The sequence below is a fragment of the Glycine max genome, chromosome 19, assembly GCF_000004515.6.
Source record: "Glycine max cultivar Williams 82 chromosome 19, Glycine_max_v4.0, whole genome shotgun sequence".
In the NCBI taxonomy this organism is placed as follows: Eukaryota; Viridiplantae; Streptophyta; class Magnoliopsida; order Fabales; family Fabaceae; genus Glycine; species Glycine max.
This window is the reverse complement of record NC_038255.2, coordinates 6759729-6773599: the sequence shown is the minus strand read 5'-3', so window position 1 is coordinate 6773599 and position 13871 is coordinate 6759729. Positions and strand designations below refer to the sequence as shown.

At 32.0% G+C, this 13871-nt stretch overlaps 2 protein-coding genes across 4 annotated transcripts; one reads left to right on the top strand and one right to left on the bottom strand.

Moving 5' to 3' along the window:
• Window positions 1-1075: 1075 nt before the first annotated feature.
• LOC100810571 (thylakoid membrane protein slr0575-like) lies at window positions 1076-8527 on the top strand. Its single transcript, NM_001253108.2, has 9 exons — window positions 1076-1399; window positions 3207-3253; window positions 3348-3450; window positions 3661-3747; window positions 4512-4595; window positions 5113-5166; window positions 6232-6312; window positions 7698-7743; window positions 8236-8527. Exons 1-9 carry the CDS (start codon window positions 1136-1138, stop codon window positions 8304-8306), a joined length of 837 nt encoding a protein of 278 aa, NP_001240037.1. The 5' UTR covers window positions 1076-1135; the 3' UTR covers window positions 8307-8527.
• Window positions 8528-10846: 2319 nt separating this feature from the next.
• Window positions 10847-13583, bottom strand: LOC100807892 (DNA-directed RNA polymerases I and III subunit RPAC2). Of its 3 annotated transcripts, none has more exons than XM_014771406.2 (4): window positions 13448-13583; window positions 12730-12895; window positions 11750-11826; window positions 10847-11120 (listed from the first exon to the last, which is right to left on the bottom strand). In XM_014771406.2, exons 2-4 carry the CDS (start codon window positions 12879-12881, stop codon window positions 10978-10980), a joined length of 372 nt encoding a protein of 123 aa, XP_014626892.1. In that variant the 5' UTR covers window positions 12882-12895; window positions 13448-13583; the 3' UTR covers window positions 10847-10977. The 3 variants fall into 3 exon arrangements, with proteins under 3 accessions (XP_014626892.1, XP_003555110.1, XP_040868786.1); XM_003555062.4 differs by having other exon boundaries at window positions 12781-12895; XM_041012852.1 differs by having other exon boundaries at window positions 10959-11130; window positions 12781-12895.
• Window positions 13584-13871: the final 288 nt, after the last annotated feature.

Below are 13871 nucleotides of genomic sequence, written 5' to 3'. Positions count from 1 at the left end.
GATTCATCATTCACATCATTTTCACCAATCATGAACTCTCATGGTTCATATAAACATCATGAGACTTTTCACACCTCAAGTTTTCATAATTGAACATCAATCTCAACATATGAATGTGAATTATATAAGAATAATAAGATATATCAACTTCATTCATTCCATTTAAGGTTCATATACATCTCAAGAAGCATTTAAGATTGAATTTTAATTGAAATGCACCAAAGTAAACTTGATAAGCATCCTCACTTAAGCCTATGTGAACTTACGCTTAAGCCTAGATCCACATATGTTTAAGCTTACTCACTCTTAAGCCTATATTCATCTACACTTAAACCTGAAATCTAACAACCACAATTTTTTACAGACATTTTCACTTAAGCAAAAATCACTCTTGGCTTAAGCGTGAATGTCTGTAGAACTTCAAAATTCTTAAGACTGACCTCAAATGACTTCTACATCAAAGTTTGTTGGCTATTTTCAAATTTCTTGGTAACTATACTAGGACAAGATTTTTTTTATGATAATCGATTTTTGGATGTTAAAATACACTTACATATTTATATTTAAATTTGTTTTATACAACTTTTATATACAATGATGTTTAAAATTTTTTATATCAAAATATCCTTCTTCTTTTTAATTTGAAAGTATAAAAATTATATTTTAAAATTATTATACATTCTATTTATATTGCACTAGATAAAAAAAATGCTAAAACTATCATATTTTATGGCACATTTATGTTTTATTTTATAATTAAATAAAAAATTTAAATTAAGACACTCAAACTCTTTGTTGATCTTAGGCATCACACATGTAAAAAAACTAGTCATTATTTAATAAAACAACAGACCATGAAAATCTTTAAATTATTTATACTTTCTGTGTGGTGAAAAAGAAGAAAATAAGGAGCCACAATCTTATTTAAAAGCAATAAGCAAAACAACACTCGAATTTACTTATTTAGTTTATTTTATCGATAAATTATCTGAAAGATAAGGAGGCCACGTACCCCAAATTTTGGCGGTTGAGGAGCAGCTCCTTCATTTCCTCTTACTCTGTTTTTTCTGTTTCTGTTGGCTAAGAAACAAAGAAAGAGCCCAGCGATAAAGCAAAAGCGCATTTCCGCTGTTGTATGTGTGTGTTTGCGATGCCAGGTGGGGCAACCGTCTGCTCCGGTCACCGGTTTCTCTGCGTTGTTCTGCATTCGACTCGTCCCCGACTCAGCTACCCGACTCGGTCGCGACCCGTTCCGGTTCAACTTGGATCCGTGTTTGTGTCGAATGGTAATGGCGATAGTAAGCGGTTCAGCTCCAAGTTGAGCCTCATTCCCAGAGCCGTTGATTCTTCCACCGCACAATCTTCCGTCGTTTCCGACGATGGCTTCTCCGTTTCTAAGGTCGGTCTTTTTGTTCCTCACTGGAACCCGCTTATTCTGTTCAATTAGTTTTAGGATGAGTTTAGAAGAACTTATTTACTTTTTTTTTTTTTTTTTTGTTAAATATGTTACTGGTGCGAAGAATAACCGGCTTTATCAGTAACCAAGGTTTTAAATCTGTCGTGGTCGCGTTGTGGTTTCGTCAAGTTTGTTGATATGACGGACAAATGTAGCCGATGTAGTCTCGTTTGTGATCGTAAACAGTTAAAAACCTTGATGTTGTGAACAGTTGAAAACCTAGATGTTGTGGCCCGAATAACGGTCACGGACCCTTTCTTTAAAACCTTGTACGTAAAAAATAATCTCTGTCACGACCTGACTAATCACGAGTAGTGAAAGCCTTTATAACACAAGCATAGTGTTTAAAAGAAATAACTTATGACACAATAGGCTTAACAATAACCAATAAGATTGACTCTGATACCTCATACCACCTTATAATTTAGGGTTTGTACCTAATTCAACATAAATGTGAGTGTTGTCCCCGCTTATATATACTATCTTGTCCATATTACTACTAAATGTGGATCTCCAACACAATAACTTATGAAAATAATTTACAATTTACTTGAAAACAATTTGACTGTATTTCCTCTTCAATTACAGAAATAACTTATAGTCTTATACTTAATTGTTTACACTTGTATAAATGTTTGAAAGAACTTGTAAAAGTAGCTTATGACATGTCCATAAACTATTCTCACCTCGTTAGGATACCTTACTAAAATAACTTGTGCAAAAGTTCTCACATGATAAGCACTTTGACCTTGTATGGATAAATTTTTCTATAAACACTTGTAGTAGTAGAAAATAAGAAGGTAAGATGTATTGACTTTTTCCCATATGTTAAAATCAATGTATACACTTCAACTTTTGAAGAAGTTAAATGAGAGAGTTTTTATACAAGTTAAGTTGATTTTAACCTATGGGAAAATTCAATTCCTTTTACCTTTTTATTTTATTCTCCTTTAAGTGCTTATAGAGGTTTATTCAAATAGAGCCTTAATCAAGTTGTCTATTCAAATACAACCAACAAGATGCCAAATTTGAGAAGTGTTTTTTATTTTCTGTTACCACAACTAATTGCAAAAATGTCCTATTATTTTTACTTCCTTCCTTGATTTAAAGGATTTGTGTGAATAAGAAATTATGTATGTTAAAGTAAGAAACAAACTATAAATAATGTGACCTTTCTGTATTTGTGTGTTAAAGATTTCCTTTCATTGATAGGGATTATGGGGTTCACTAGTTACTTTAGAAGTTACTATGTGCTTTTACTAACAAACTTCTCGTTATTTTAACACTAACAGAGAATCCAGGTGTATAATTAATGAAATAAAGCTTTATTTTTTAGAGGGTACATATACAATTAATAGTACATAGATTTATGAGACAAGGGTGGATCTCTGTATCTTGTGCTTTACTTTTTATATATTAGTATTTTGAGAAGTATTCGACAGCAGTGGTTTTTGCTCAGAGAAGTAAGAAAAGAAATATTGAATTACTGTTGATATATACTATGGCTTGGATGGATTTACACACATTGCAGGTGTGATCTCTTCCTAGCTGTCTCTTGACAGTGAATTGGTGATTTTTCTGTAATATTTTCCTACTCTTTGAGGAAACCCTTGAATATAGTTGAAGTTCTGGTTCTGTGGTTCATGTCACTCATCTCAGTTTGCTGATTCACTGCTTTATGTGCTTGTGCTTGCCCTCACAACATAAAGTTTATGTTATTTATTCTCAAAATATTGTTAAATGGTTGCAGCTTTCATTTGGTGTGATTGGTCTAGGTGTTGGACTCTCACTCTTGTCGTGAGTTTTATTTTCTTTCTTCACCTTCTTCATTGATTTCATAAAATACATTAAGTGCTTCTGTTACTTATGTTGATCTTTTTGTTTCATGCAGCTACGGTTTTGGGGCATATTTTAATATTCTCCCTGGATCTGAATGGTCAGCTATAATGTTAACTTATGGCTTCCCTCTTGCAATTATTGGAATGGCACTCAAGGTGAAGAAAGTTCTACTAATGTGAATAAATTTATAAGATGGAGGTTCATCTTTACAAATTGTGCAGAGTCATGTTACAAGTTCCCCTTCCTAATGTCCATGCAGTTGCTTCATGGTTTTTATTTGTGCATTGGTGTTTTAATGGAGGCTCCTGTGGGCCACATCTTTTTTGTATTCTTCATATTTTGTCATTGGGCCATGTTTTTTGCAGTATGCAGAACTCAAGCCAGTCCCATGCCTAACATATTCAGATGCTCAAAGCTTGAGGGAAAAATGTGCAACTCCAATTCTTAAACAGGTAATCTCATCATAGATTCATGCTTACCACCTGGCTTGGTGTCATTTTAAAATACACCATGACAATGCTGACTTATTGAAAGGTTAACCTTGACATTGCCTATTTAACTTATTTATTTATTGTGCAAATAAATTCCAAGATGCCCAACACTTTTCTTTTATACCATTTATCTAATAGCAATCAAGATTGGGTAATTTAAAGGAAGCACATAATGGGATGTCTAGTTTCTGCTCATTTATATCGAGGGTTAAAATTGCCAATTTGGCATCTCTAGTATTTTCTAATTGCTTAGGTAAAATGGTCATTTTCAATTTATATTCTAAAAGGCTCAACAGTTTAATTGGCCAACATGCACGAGTCAAACCATATATACACCACTAACCAGACATAAAATGTGGATTTATTTAGGTTGCAGGATTTTAACTAGATTCAACTCATTTATTAATTGTTCCTGTTAGGTTGCCGATGTTTGTTCTGGACTCATTTGTTGGCAATCCTAACCTTGTAGTACTGAGTCTGTTTTGAGCAGCATCCTCGTGAATGACATACAGCTGTCCATTCTCTAAGCAAAATTAGTTTCATTCTAGGAAATAGTTGCTCATTCAATATCAAATCCCTCCATGATTTTCAAAATGTATTTTGCTTGTTTATTGCCATTAGATTCAATCTTTCCTCTAATCACTAATATCTACCCACTGCTAGTCTGTCTAACCTAGATTGTTTTGAATATTAAATGTATTATTGACCATCTTGTGCTTTCCCAGGTGAAGAGCGATGTTACCAGATATCGCTATGGAGATGAGCAGCATTTGGATGAGGCATTGAAACGGATATTTCAGTATGGCCAAGTATGTTATTTGAATTAGTGAATTATGCTTTAGGAATTCAATGAAACATAAAAGTAACATTTTTGTATATTATTTATTTTTCCATTTTCATATTTTGAGGAATTCAATGAAACATAAAAGTAACATTTTCTCTCTTTGTTCTCTACATGTGTTTGAAATGCAACACAATACTTGAACCTGAATCATGTTTTGACAATATGTTATGTGTCTGTTACAAATAATAACCCATTTCGAAGCCTGCGCCCTACACCTTAAATTTAGGTGAACTGGTTCCGAACAGGGGCAAAATGAATCGTTCTTAATACTTTCTGATATCTTTGTCATGAACCAACTATCGTAAAAGCTTTAACTATTAGGCAAATACACATGAATAACAATCTTCATCCATACCGGCAGCATTAGCTGAATACTAAGGCTGCCACTGTTTTCCCTTGTTGCAAGTGTGATTTAATCTTTCTTCTGCAGCCCGCGATATGTTCTTCAGTTCTGAGACAATTTTATCTGCTTTTTGTTTCAGGGAGGAGGAATACCAAGGAGAAGTGCTCCTGTTTTACAATCGATTCGTGAAGAAGTGCGCATGTCATTATGAATTTTTTTTCATTACATAATATATCATTTGGAAATACGGAAAAAGAAAATAATGGCATATATCTCATTTTATTTAAAAGAAAAATTGGTAGAATTTGTATATTTATGGTACTGGTTCATATCTCTTCTCTCATACTTACACCATGGTCTATCCCGTCCATGAGCTGCTTTAAACTTGCATATATGTTTTTTGGTGTGCTTTAACTATATTTGTTCTAACTTTTCTTGGTATATCATGGAGTCTTACCACATCTTAAGCCTATAACCTCTATCCTTGTAGCTGCTACCCACCTGGCCACCTCAACAATCTGCATACCCTTTCACAAGGTTCATTTTGATTAAGCTCAATCTCCCAGGTCGTCTTTGAGCCCCGAGAGATTCTTCTAAATACCTTTTGTATTGTCTCTGTCTTTTTTGGTCATCTCAGAGTATTTCTGTTGGTTCAGAGTATAAAAGCTACTCGTAATTCTTTTATTAATTCACTCTAGATGCATTTATATTGGTCTTGAAATTCCATTTGAATCCGCATGACATTTAGTAATTTAAACTTTAAAGTCCAAAATAGAACATGTTTTGAATTCTAGTCTAATTTAATTTAGCACTTTTGGCATTTGTGCTATCTTTTCCGTTAAATCATTCAATCTTTTATGTAATGTATTTATTATTTTTTTCATGAAATTTCTATTAAAGCCTTTCCTTGAATCAATGCTGCTAATAGGCAAGCTCTAGTCTCCAGCATCTATTCTTTGTCTTATGATTAGATCACCTCAACATTGTTTTTTGATTTAAATAGAATTGGCCTACCTAACCCATTTTGGTTTCTCAGGATTTTGTCATTAGTACGAAAACCTTCTAGTCTAGTCTAATATTCTGTATATAAAAGGGAAATCCGTAATACTTTTGAAATGGTAACCTGTTATTATTCTTCATGCAACAATCTCTGTTGATCTGAGAGGCTACCTAGCATGTTAGTTAGAGAATTATTTTTATTAACTAGACTCTGGTCATTCCTATATTAACCCTCTCTGGTGATGTGGTTACTTCTTAGGTCACGCAAGATGGTAAATACTGTTTGGTTTTAGTTTTTGAGGCCAAGGCTCTGCAGTTGTCAGATTTTGAACAAAGACAGGTATTCAGCTTTCTTTCCTGGAGCATATATTTTTAATTATATAAATTTTATTTTATTTCATTTTTTTCACATGTTCATGAAGATAATGGGACTCTTTGGATCTTGGAGAGAACAAAAGTGCTAGAAACTAGATAACTCTTGCAATCTTTTTGCTTGTAATTTTTTTGGCAGTGAGGGGAGTGGAGTTTAAAAAAACTCAGAGAAGGGAAAATCAGAAAAGAATCAAAGGACAGTAATACCAAAACCTAAATCTCATTTTACCTTGTATTTTTAATCAAAAAAAAAAATCCAATTCACAATCCTTGTGCTAAAAAAGGTTCCGATGATATAAATTGTCAGTTCAAAGCTTAAGCATTCCACTCTAACCAAAGCACCAAATGCCTACAAACAGAAAATTTCTTCAAAGTCCTACCCCAATTTTTTTTTCACTGGAAGTATTTCAAAGAGTTTGATTAGACATTTAGACATATAAAACTAGGTAATATAGAGTTCTATGACTATTAAGGGTGTTTATAACCTATACAATCCCATTAACTCAGCCTGCACCAAACTAATTTGACATGTTTGGTTTTAGAAATTAGACTCAGAATGTTGAGAGCTGATTTAGGTTTTATTTCAGTTGTCTCGGTGTCCTATATCTTTTAAATCTTACATTTTGCATATATTGATAATATTTGTTTCATAATATTATATATATATATATATATATATATATATATATATATATATATATATATATATTATAAATATACATTCGTTATTCTTACTTCTTTTAGTTTGGTAGTTTAGTTATATATAATATTAATATCGATATATCATGCACAAATTAAGTTGATCCAGTCTGTCCCGCCTATCATCGACCTAAGTTCAAATATATGACCCTATCAAAATTTTGAGTTGGATAGGGAATAAGATAAACCAGTCCCAACCTATTCTATCTGTTTGATATCCAAAAACTGCTCAGTTACAGTTACAGCTGTACAAGATGAAAATGTTGGGGTAAACCAGATAAATTTGGGTAGAGCCAAATCTAAATGTTGGCTAGGTAAACATTCTGTAGTAAGAGGAATAGTTATGATTTATGAGCCCTGTTGGTAGAAAAGAAAAAAAAAAACCTACAACTCCTTGGAGTTATCCTTCACTTTATAAACTCCAAAATTGCATAGAAGTTAAAACAATTATCAAGAGATAAAATGTACTCTTCATAACAGGTTATCCCTATGCATAACCATATTATAGACAGACAGAAAGCATTAACCTTGGAGGACTGCTGCTTTTGGAATTGAATTAATCCAATTCCTATTCACTGCAATTCTTAAATCCTCTGGGGTTTTAATATTAAAGATATTGGTGCTAACTTTTTCTTAATCTTCCATTGTGTTTAGGCCAAATTTACTTCATTCTTTGGGCCAGGAATTACAGCTGAAATTGGTGAGTCTGAAAATCTATACTCTGCTTGTGTGCTAAATTGCTAATGCTTAGTAATTAGACTATTCATTTGGTCCCTATAGTGGTCCATTTGAAGTTTTAGTCTCTATATGAGAGTTGTAAATTTTAGTCCCTCCACATGCATAAAAGTTGACTTTGGTGCTTGTCGTTAACACCGTTACTAATGTGGCTAACGATGTTGGTGTTTGGCTACAATAAATTTCTGGCAGTGTAAAACCACTATAAAAAAATTCTGTATAAAACAACAACAGAAAGTTTTCCATATTTTCTAGTGGTTTTATACCTTTCAGAAAATTTTGTAGCAACAGCAGCATTTAACGGTGTTAACAATAGGGGCCAAACTTCTATGCATGTATAGGGACTAAAACGTAAAATGAGAACATCTATAGGAACCAAGTGAATAGTTTAACCCATGAAAATGCACAGAATGTGCAGAAATGGGTGAATGCATTCTTACATAATAATTGGGTGCAGGTAAGGGTGAGAAAGATTTGTATGAGGTTCGACTTATCTCCAATACAGACCCCAATGCTTCTCCTTCATGAAGTTATGGACCGTTTTATCCTCTTCCATGTTGCATGGTTTAGTCAATTACAGGACTTAGGTCCTGTAAAATATGTAAAAAAAAAAAATATTATGCTCAAAAGTATCAAGTCATTGTATCAAGTGTACATTTTGACATACAAGAAAAGAAGAAAAATAGCATTTGGAAAGGAATTGCCAAGCTAATGAGGATCACTTTATTTATGCTATTTTACATTTGATATACAGGAACTTATAAAACTAAAATTTGCTTGGAAACTAGTTTTGAAATTATTTGAAACATGAGATTGCTCAAGTCTGGCTCTCAGAATGATTCTAGCAAAAAAAATCTTGGCATATCAGATTATAAATGGCATTACACTTGCAGTTTATTAGTTAAGTGTGCTCGCATGTTGGCAAAATCCTTTGATCCTACATATAACTTAGTTTTGCTTGGTTTTGGCAATTTGGCAGTAAAGTCTCCACCTAAATTACTTAAGTCACTTGGTTCAAACAACCTAAATGAGTTGGGATACACGATTGAAGTTTGAGATTTTGATGATTCATTTCATGGGACTTTTTATTTACTCTTTCGAAAAAAGAATAATCAAATCCCTATAATTTTACTTTTATTTTCTTTTTGCAAATAGACATAAATTTTAATTTCATTCTAATTGAACTTTATAATTTTTACGATCATCCCCTTTTCTGTTAACAAACTAATGAAAAAGTGATTTCAAATTTCAATTGTTTATCTTAAATTTTAGTATTTTTTTAAAGAAATACTTTGCAAACATTTCATTATAAGAAAAAACTAAATAGAAAAAGAATAAAAGAAAAGAAAAAGAGCAAATTACACTTACCGTCTTAAGGTCAGAATTTATTACACTCACTTCCCATCCTTATTTTTTTCCTACACAAGTACCCCCTAATTTTGAAACTCTAGTACAAAAGCACCCCTCCTACAGTAATGGTGTTAATTCCGTTAAGAGGAAACCATCACGTGTAACACACATGTTTTGTTAATGAAATATTTGGACGCTTATGTCCTTCCTCTTTTTTCCTCACAGCACCTACTAATAGGAAAGATTGTGGTTGAAAAGAAAAATGAACACGTTGAAGCATTATGCCGACATCCACCTTCTCGATGGCCTCCCCTTTAAGAAGCATCTTTAATTCCTCAACGTCAATATTGGAACCATAGAATTTGTCATTACACAAAGGAAGTTTGTAAAAAATTTAGTAAAATATATTGACTTAATTACTGTTTTAATTGCTAAATTTAGGAGTCTATTTTTTTTGTCTCTAAAATTTAAAATGCATTTTTTAGTCTTTGAATTTTGAAAATTATGTTTTTAATCCTTAACATGATAAAATAATAAATTAATATTTTGGGATAGTTTTTAAATACTTTATGTTAGATTTTTTAATATTTTGTCACAATTTTCAAATATAAATTAAAGTAACTAAAGAATAAAAATTAATTTAAGACAATTAAAAATCATCACAAAGTGTAAATTTATTATGTTAGAGACTAAAAAATATAATTTTTCAAATTTTAAGAACTTAAAAAAATATTTTTAAATTCCAGAAACTAAAAAAATCATATACTCCAAATTCAAGGAATAAAATCCTAATTAAGCCAAAAATATTTTATATTGATAAAATGTGTTTTAGGCTGTTTTTATTTATTTATTTTTATACAAATTAGTCGTAATTTCTATATTTTAAAAATAATAATTTTGGTTTCAGTTTTGATCATTGGTAAATTTGGTTCCTCAATGTAGAACTTGGGATAGTAGGGTGAAGATAAAATTCACCGATTATAAAAATAAAAAATAAAAAGTGAGGACCAAAATTATCATTTTAACTAAAAATTGAGGGACCTTAACACATTTTATTCTTGAATAATACTGCTCTATTTTCGTATAAGGAATTAAATACATATATTTAAGTCTAGCTATGGGGCAAACATAGACGGAAGATATATCCTCTAGAAAACGCCCACGGATCTTGCTAGAAAATAGCCTTAAGGACATTAAATAAATTATAATAACTACTTAAAAAAAATAAGCATTAAATGACATTCGTATTTTTAATACAATAAGGATATGTTTAATTTACATTTTCATTTTCTGTTTTCATTTTCTATTTTTATTTTCGAAAAATTATTTTCATTTTCAAAATATTAGAATTCTGAAAACATGTTTGATTTGACTTCTTGTATTCTGTTTTCATGAAATAAAAATACTGAAAATTTATGATATATTGACTTCTTGTCTTTTTGTATTTTTAGATTTGCTTAAAACTACATTCATTGTCACCACAATTTTCTTTTATCCGACATGAGATTTCTGTTCTCAACTGAAAACGAAAATTTATTGTTTTCATTTTCTAATTGTTTCCTATTTTCATTTTCATTGAAAATGTTTTCAGAAATCCAACCAAACACATTTTCATCACCATTTTCTGTTTTCAGTGAAAATGAAAACAGAAATCAACCAAACCAAACACCCCCTAAATGTTTTGTTTGATAAAAAATAATAAAAATTAAAACTATTCATTTTTTTTGCTGATATAAATTTTATTTCCTTAACCTCCAACATTTGCCAATGCTTACACAGTATACTATTAAAACCAACAATACACACCCAAATCAATATCAACACTATAAATAGAAGTCTAGAGCAGACTTTATTTGGTATCCATTTCCTGTTCAGTATTAGTTTGGGTCCTTTTAAAATCAGTCATAGCATTATCAAAAGTGCTCCTAACATGCTGGCACATTAGCATCAGATCCTGGCATCCATCTTTCAACACTTCTCTTGCTGGATCCCCTACACATGCATATTGAAGAGAAAATTACAATGTTAATAAATTATGTGCAAATATCAGATACAGAAAGGTGCTTTTAGATTCTCTACCTTTACATTGACCCTATATTATTCCTATAATTACCCCTACAGCATTTATAAATGCATTACCGAAACACTATAATGTCCATAAAAACATCTTAATCTCAACAGAGAATGACAGGAGAAATGTTTAATATTATGAGATCAAGTGATAAAAGTTAAGTTGCTTCAACAGTTTTAGCATCATGAGATCTCAAATGTAATAAAAATTATCTAACAAAACCATCAAACTTGTAAGTCCAGCAGGATATCTAAGATTGCAAAACAAACTGTAAAATTGGTGGTATATGTGTACAAGAACTAGTGATGTAAAAAAGAGCAATCCAGTGCATAAAGGACCCACCAAATGGAGTTTGGGGAGGGTGGATATATGCACAACCTTATCCCCTCTAGTAGAGAGACTGTTTCTAAGATTTAAACCCATGACCTTTTAGGCTTTAGGTCAGAAGGCAGCAGCCTATAGTCACATCAAGGAGAGCTCTTTATTTGTGATTTTTAGGGATCAACACTGGACTAGAAACTAAAGAAAGTTAATTTATTATTATAATTACCTGTTGTCTGCACTCTGATATTAACTCGATTATCTGAAGGATGAGGAATGCTGTACCCACAAAATGTCACTCTTGGACTGCAAAACAATATTAAGACCTCATCTCATCAGGATATACTGAAGCGAACCCAATACCCATGATAATGAAGGAAGACACAGAGAGAAACAGGTAAAAGCCAAATAAAACTTGACATTCATAGAAGCCCAAAAATGGAGGAGGAGAAGTAAATCACTCATATTATCTTCCTTTCCACAAATAAATTGATACCAAACAAGAGAATGGTGCACTCATTAGGTTTCTTCCTTCCCTTTACACACCAAAAATGCATTCCAAACAAAGGATCAGAGCCTCAGCCTCAAACTTAATAAGCATGCAAATGGACCAATAAACTATGTGCCAAATAAAGTAGTGAATGAAATCAATATAAATAGGGATTTATATGCCTTGCTCTCAGGTCCTCTTCCTTCTTCACAGGATACGTGGAAGAAAGTAGGGATCTGTCAACCTATTTGTTGTTTCATCACAAGGATTAAGTTCATTTCATGATCATGTTACATATAATCATAATGATGGCCTAAATCAAGTACAATGTGCATTTTATGGTTTTGCATAAGTGTGTGTATTAGTGAAATGCTTTTGCATCTTTAAGGGCGTATTTCTTGAGTCCTAAATTTGTTGTGGGATAGTATCATGTTTGTACTAGACTCAGCACATGGATTCTTCAAGGGAGTCGATATTTATGACATGCTGATTGCCTTATTACATTCTTGACTTTTTAGTGTTCCTTTTGTATCCACAATTTTCTGCTTTGGAGTATACCATATCCTATCCCTGGTAGTACTGTTGGTCTTCTCTCTAAAAAACCATTATGTTTCAACGATATGATACCAAATAGAAGAACACAATATTGATAGTGCATGTATTTTAGACACTGCACAGGACTATAGCAAGCTTCATTTATTGAAAACGAACGAACTCACAAAATTATAAACAAATCCAGAGAGTAACATAAGAATATCCACACTACTAACTCTTGATTTAGAGTGAACCGGACAGAGTTTGCAAATGTGTGATCCTCATCCACCAGAGAAAAGGTTGATTTACTCTGATCAGAATATGACCCAAGCTCCATCACTGACAATCAATCTGAAACACAACATAACATGTTTTAAGAACAATCTTAAAAAATAAGAGTCCATCAAAACCATTATGTAAATGTAAATCACAAATTAGTTTTCTTCCATAAAATTGCTTGTCAAGTATATTCACATAACAAAAACAGCTCTTAAAAGTTCCACTACTGACGACCAAACTGAAACCTAATATTAACCTGTTTAACAGTTTAAACACCACCTTAAGAAATAAAAAGTGTACAATGGTTTTAAAACGTTAATAAGCCTTGCAATTGCAATAACTGAAGCTGTTGCATCACCCATGAAAGTAAGTCCACAATGCAGAGCTAGCATCCAATTTACGAAAATAAAAAGGTAAAACTATAAATGTATGTTAAAATTTTACATTCTTTCTACTTTGCAAATGTCACTATGACCAGAATCCATTAGTACCCATAAGCTAAAGATTGAAACTTTGATGAAATTGACCACGTTTGAAATCAAATAAACCATAAATAAATTAAAAACACAAACACACACATATATGATATATGTGTTCTGTTTGTGTGTTGAATTGTGGAAAAACCTTTACTCGAGGCAGAACCAAGTTGAAGACAACGTTGTAAACTGCTGCAGCGACAATTAGAGAAGTGAAGGAGGGAAGTAATGTTGAACGTAGGTTGACAGATTGGATGTAGGTGTTTAGGGTTTATTGAGCTAATGTTGAACAAAATTGGGCCACAAAATTGGGTTTTAGTGTGGGCTTTTTGTTTCATCTTTATAAACTTGGATCTCTCACAAAAACATTAAGGCTATGGGGTCATGCAGTTCATAGAAGATTTTTGTAGAAAGTCTTTGCTTCTTTTTTTTTCTTGTCCGTTTTATCTTGGAATTAGTTGGAATAAAATATTCAAGGTCGTTGGTTAGAAAGCATGACCTAACTTACATGAGATCTAAGTCAAACCTATTTGTCAAATAAGTTAGGCAAATGCTTTTTTTAAAAATCTATT

Excerpts from the sequence above, each read along its gene's own strand:
- LOC100810571 (NM_001253108.2), top strand. The coding sequence starts at position 1,136 with ATGTGTGTGTTTGCGATGCCAGGTGGGGCAACCGTCTGCTCCGGTCAC. Across the intron at positions 3,748-4,511 it reads CAACTCCAATTCTTAAACAG|GTGAAGAGCGATGTTACCAG; the intron begins GTAATCTCATCA and ends GTGCTTTCCCAG. Across the intron at positions 4,596-5,112 it reads GGATATTTCAGTATGGCCAA|GGAGGAGGAATACCAAGGAG; the intron begins GTATGTTATTTG and ends TTTTTGTTTCAG.
- LOC100807892 (XM_014771406.2), bottom strand. The coding sequence starts at position 12,881 with ATGGAGCTTGGGTCATATTCTGATCAGAGTAAATCAACCTTTTCTCTG. Across the intron at positions 11,827-12,729 it reads CTGGATTTGTTTATAATTTT|TCCAAGAGTGACATTTTGTG; the intron begins GTGAGTTCGTTC and ends ATTGTTTTGCAG. Across the intron at positions 11,121-11,749 it reads TATCAGAGTGCAGACAACAG|GGGATCCAGCAAGAGAAGTG; the intron begins GTAATTATAATA and ends ATGCATGTGTAG.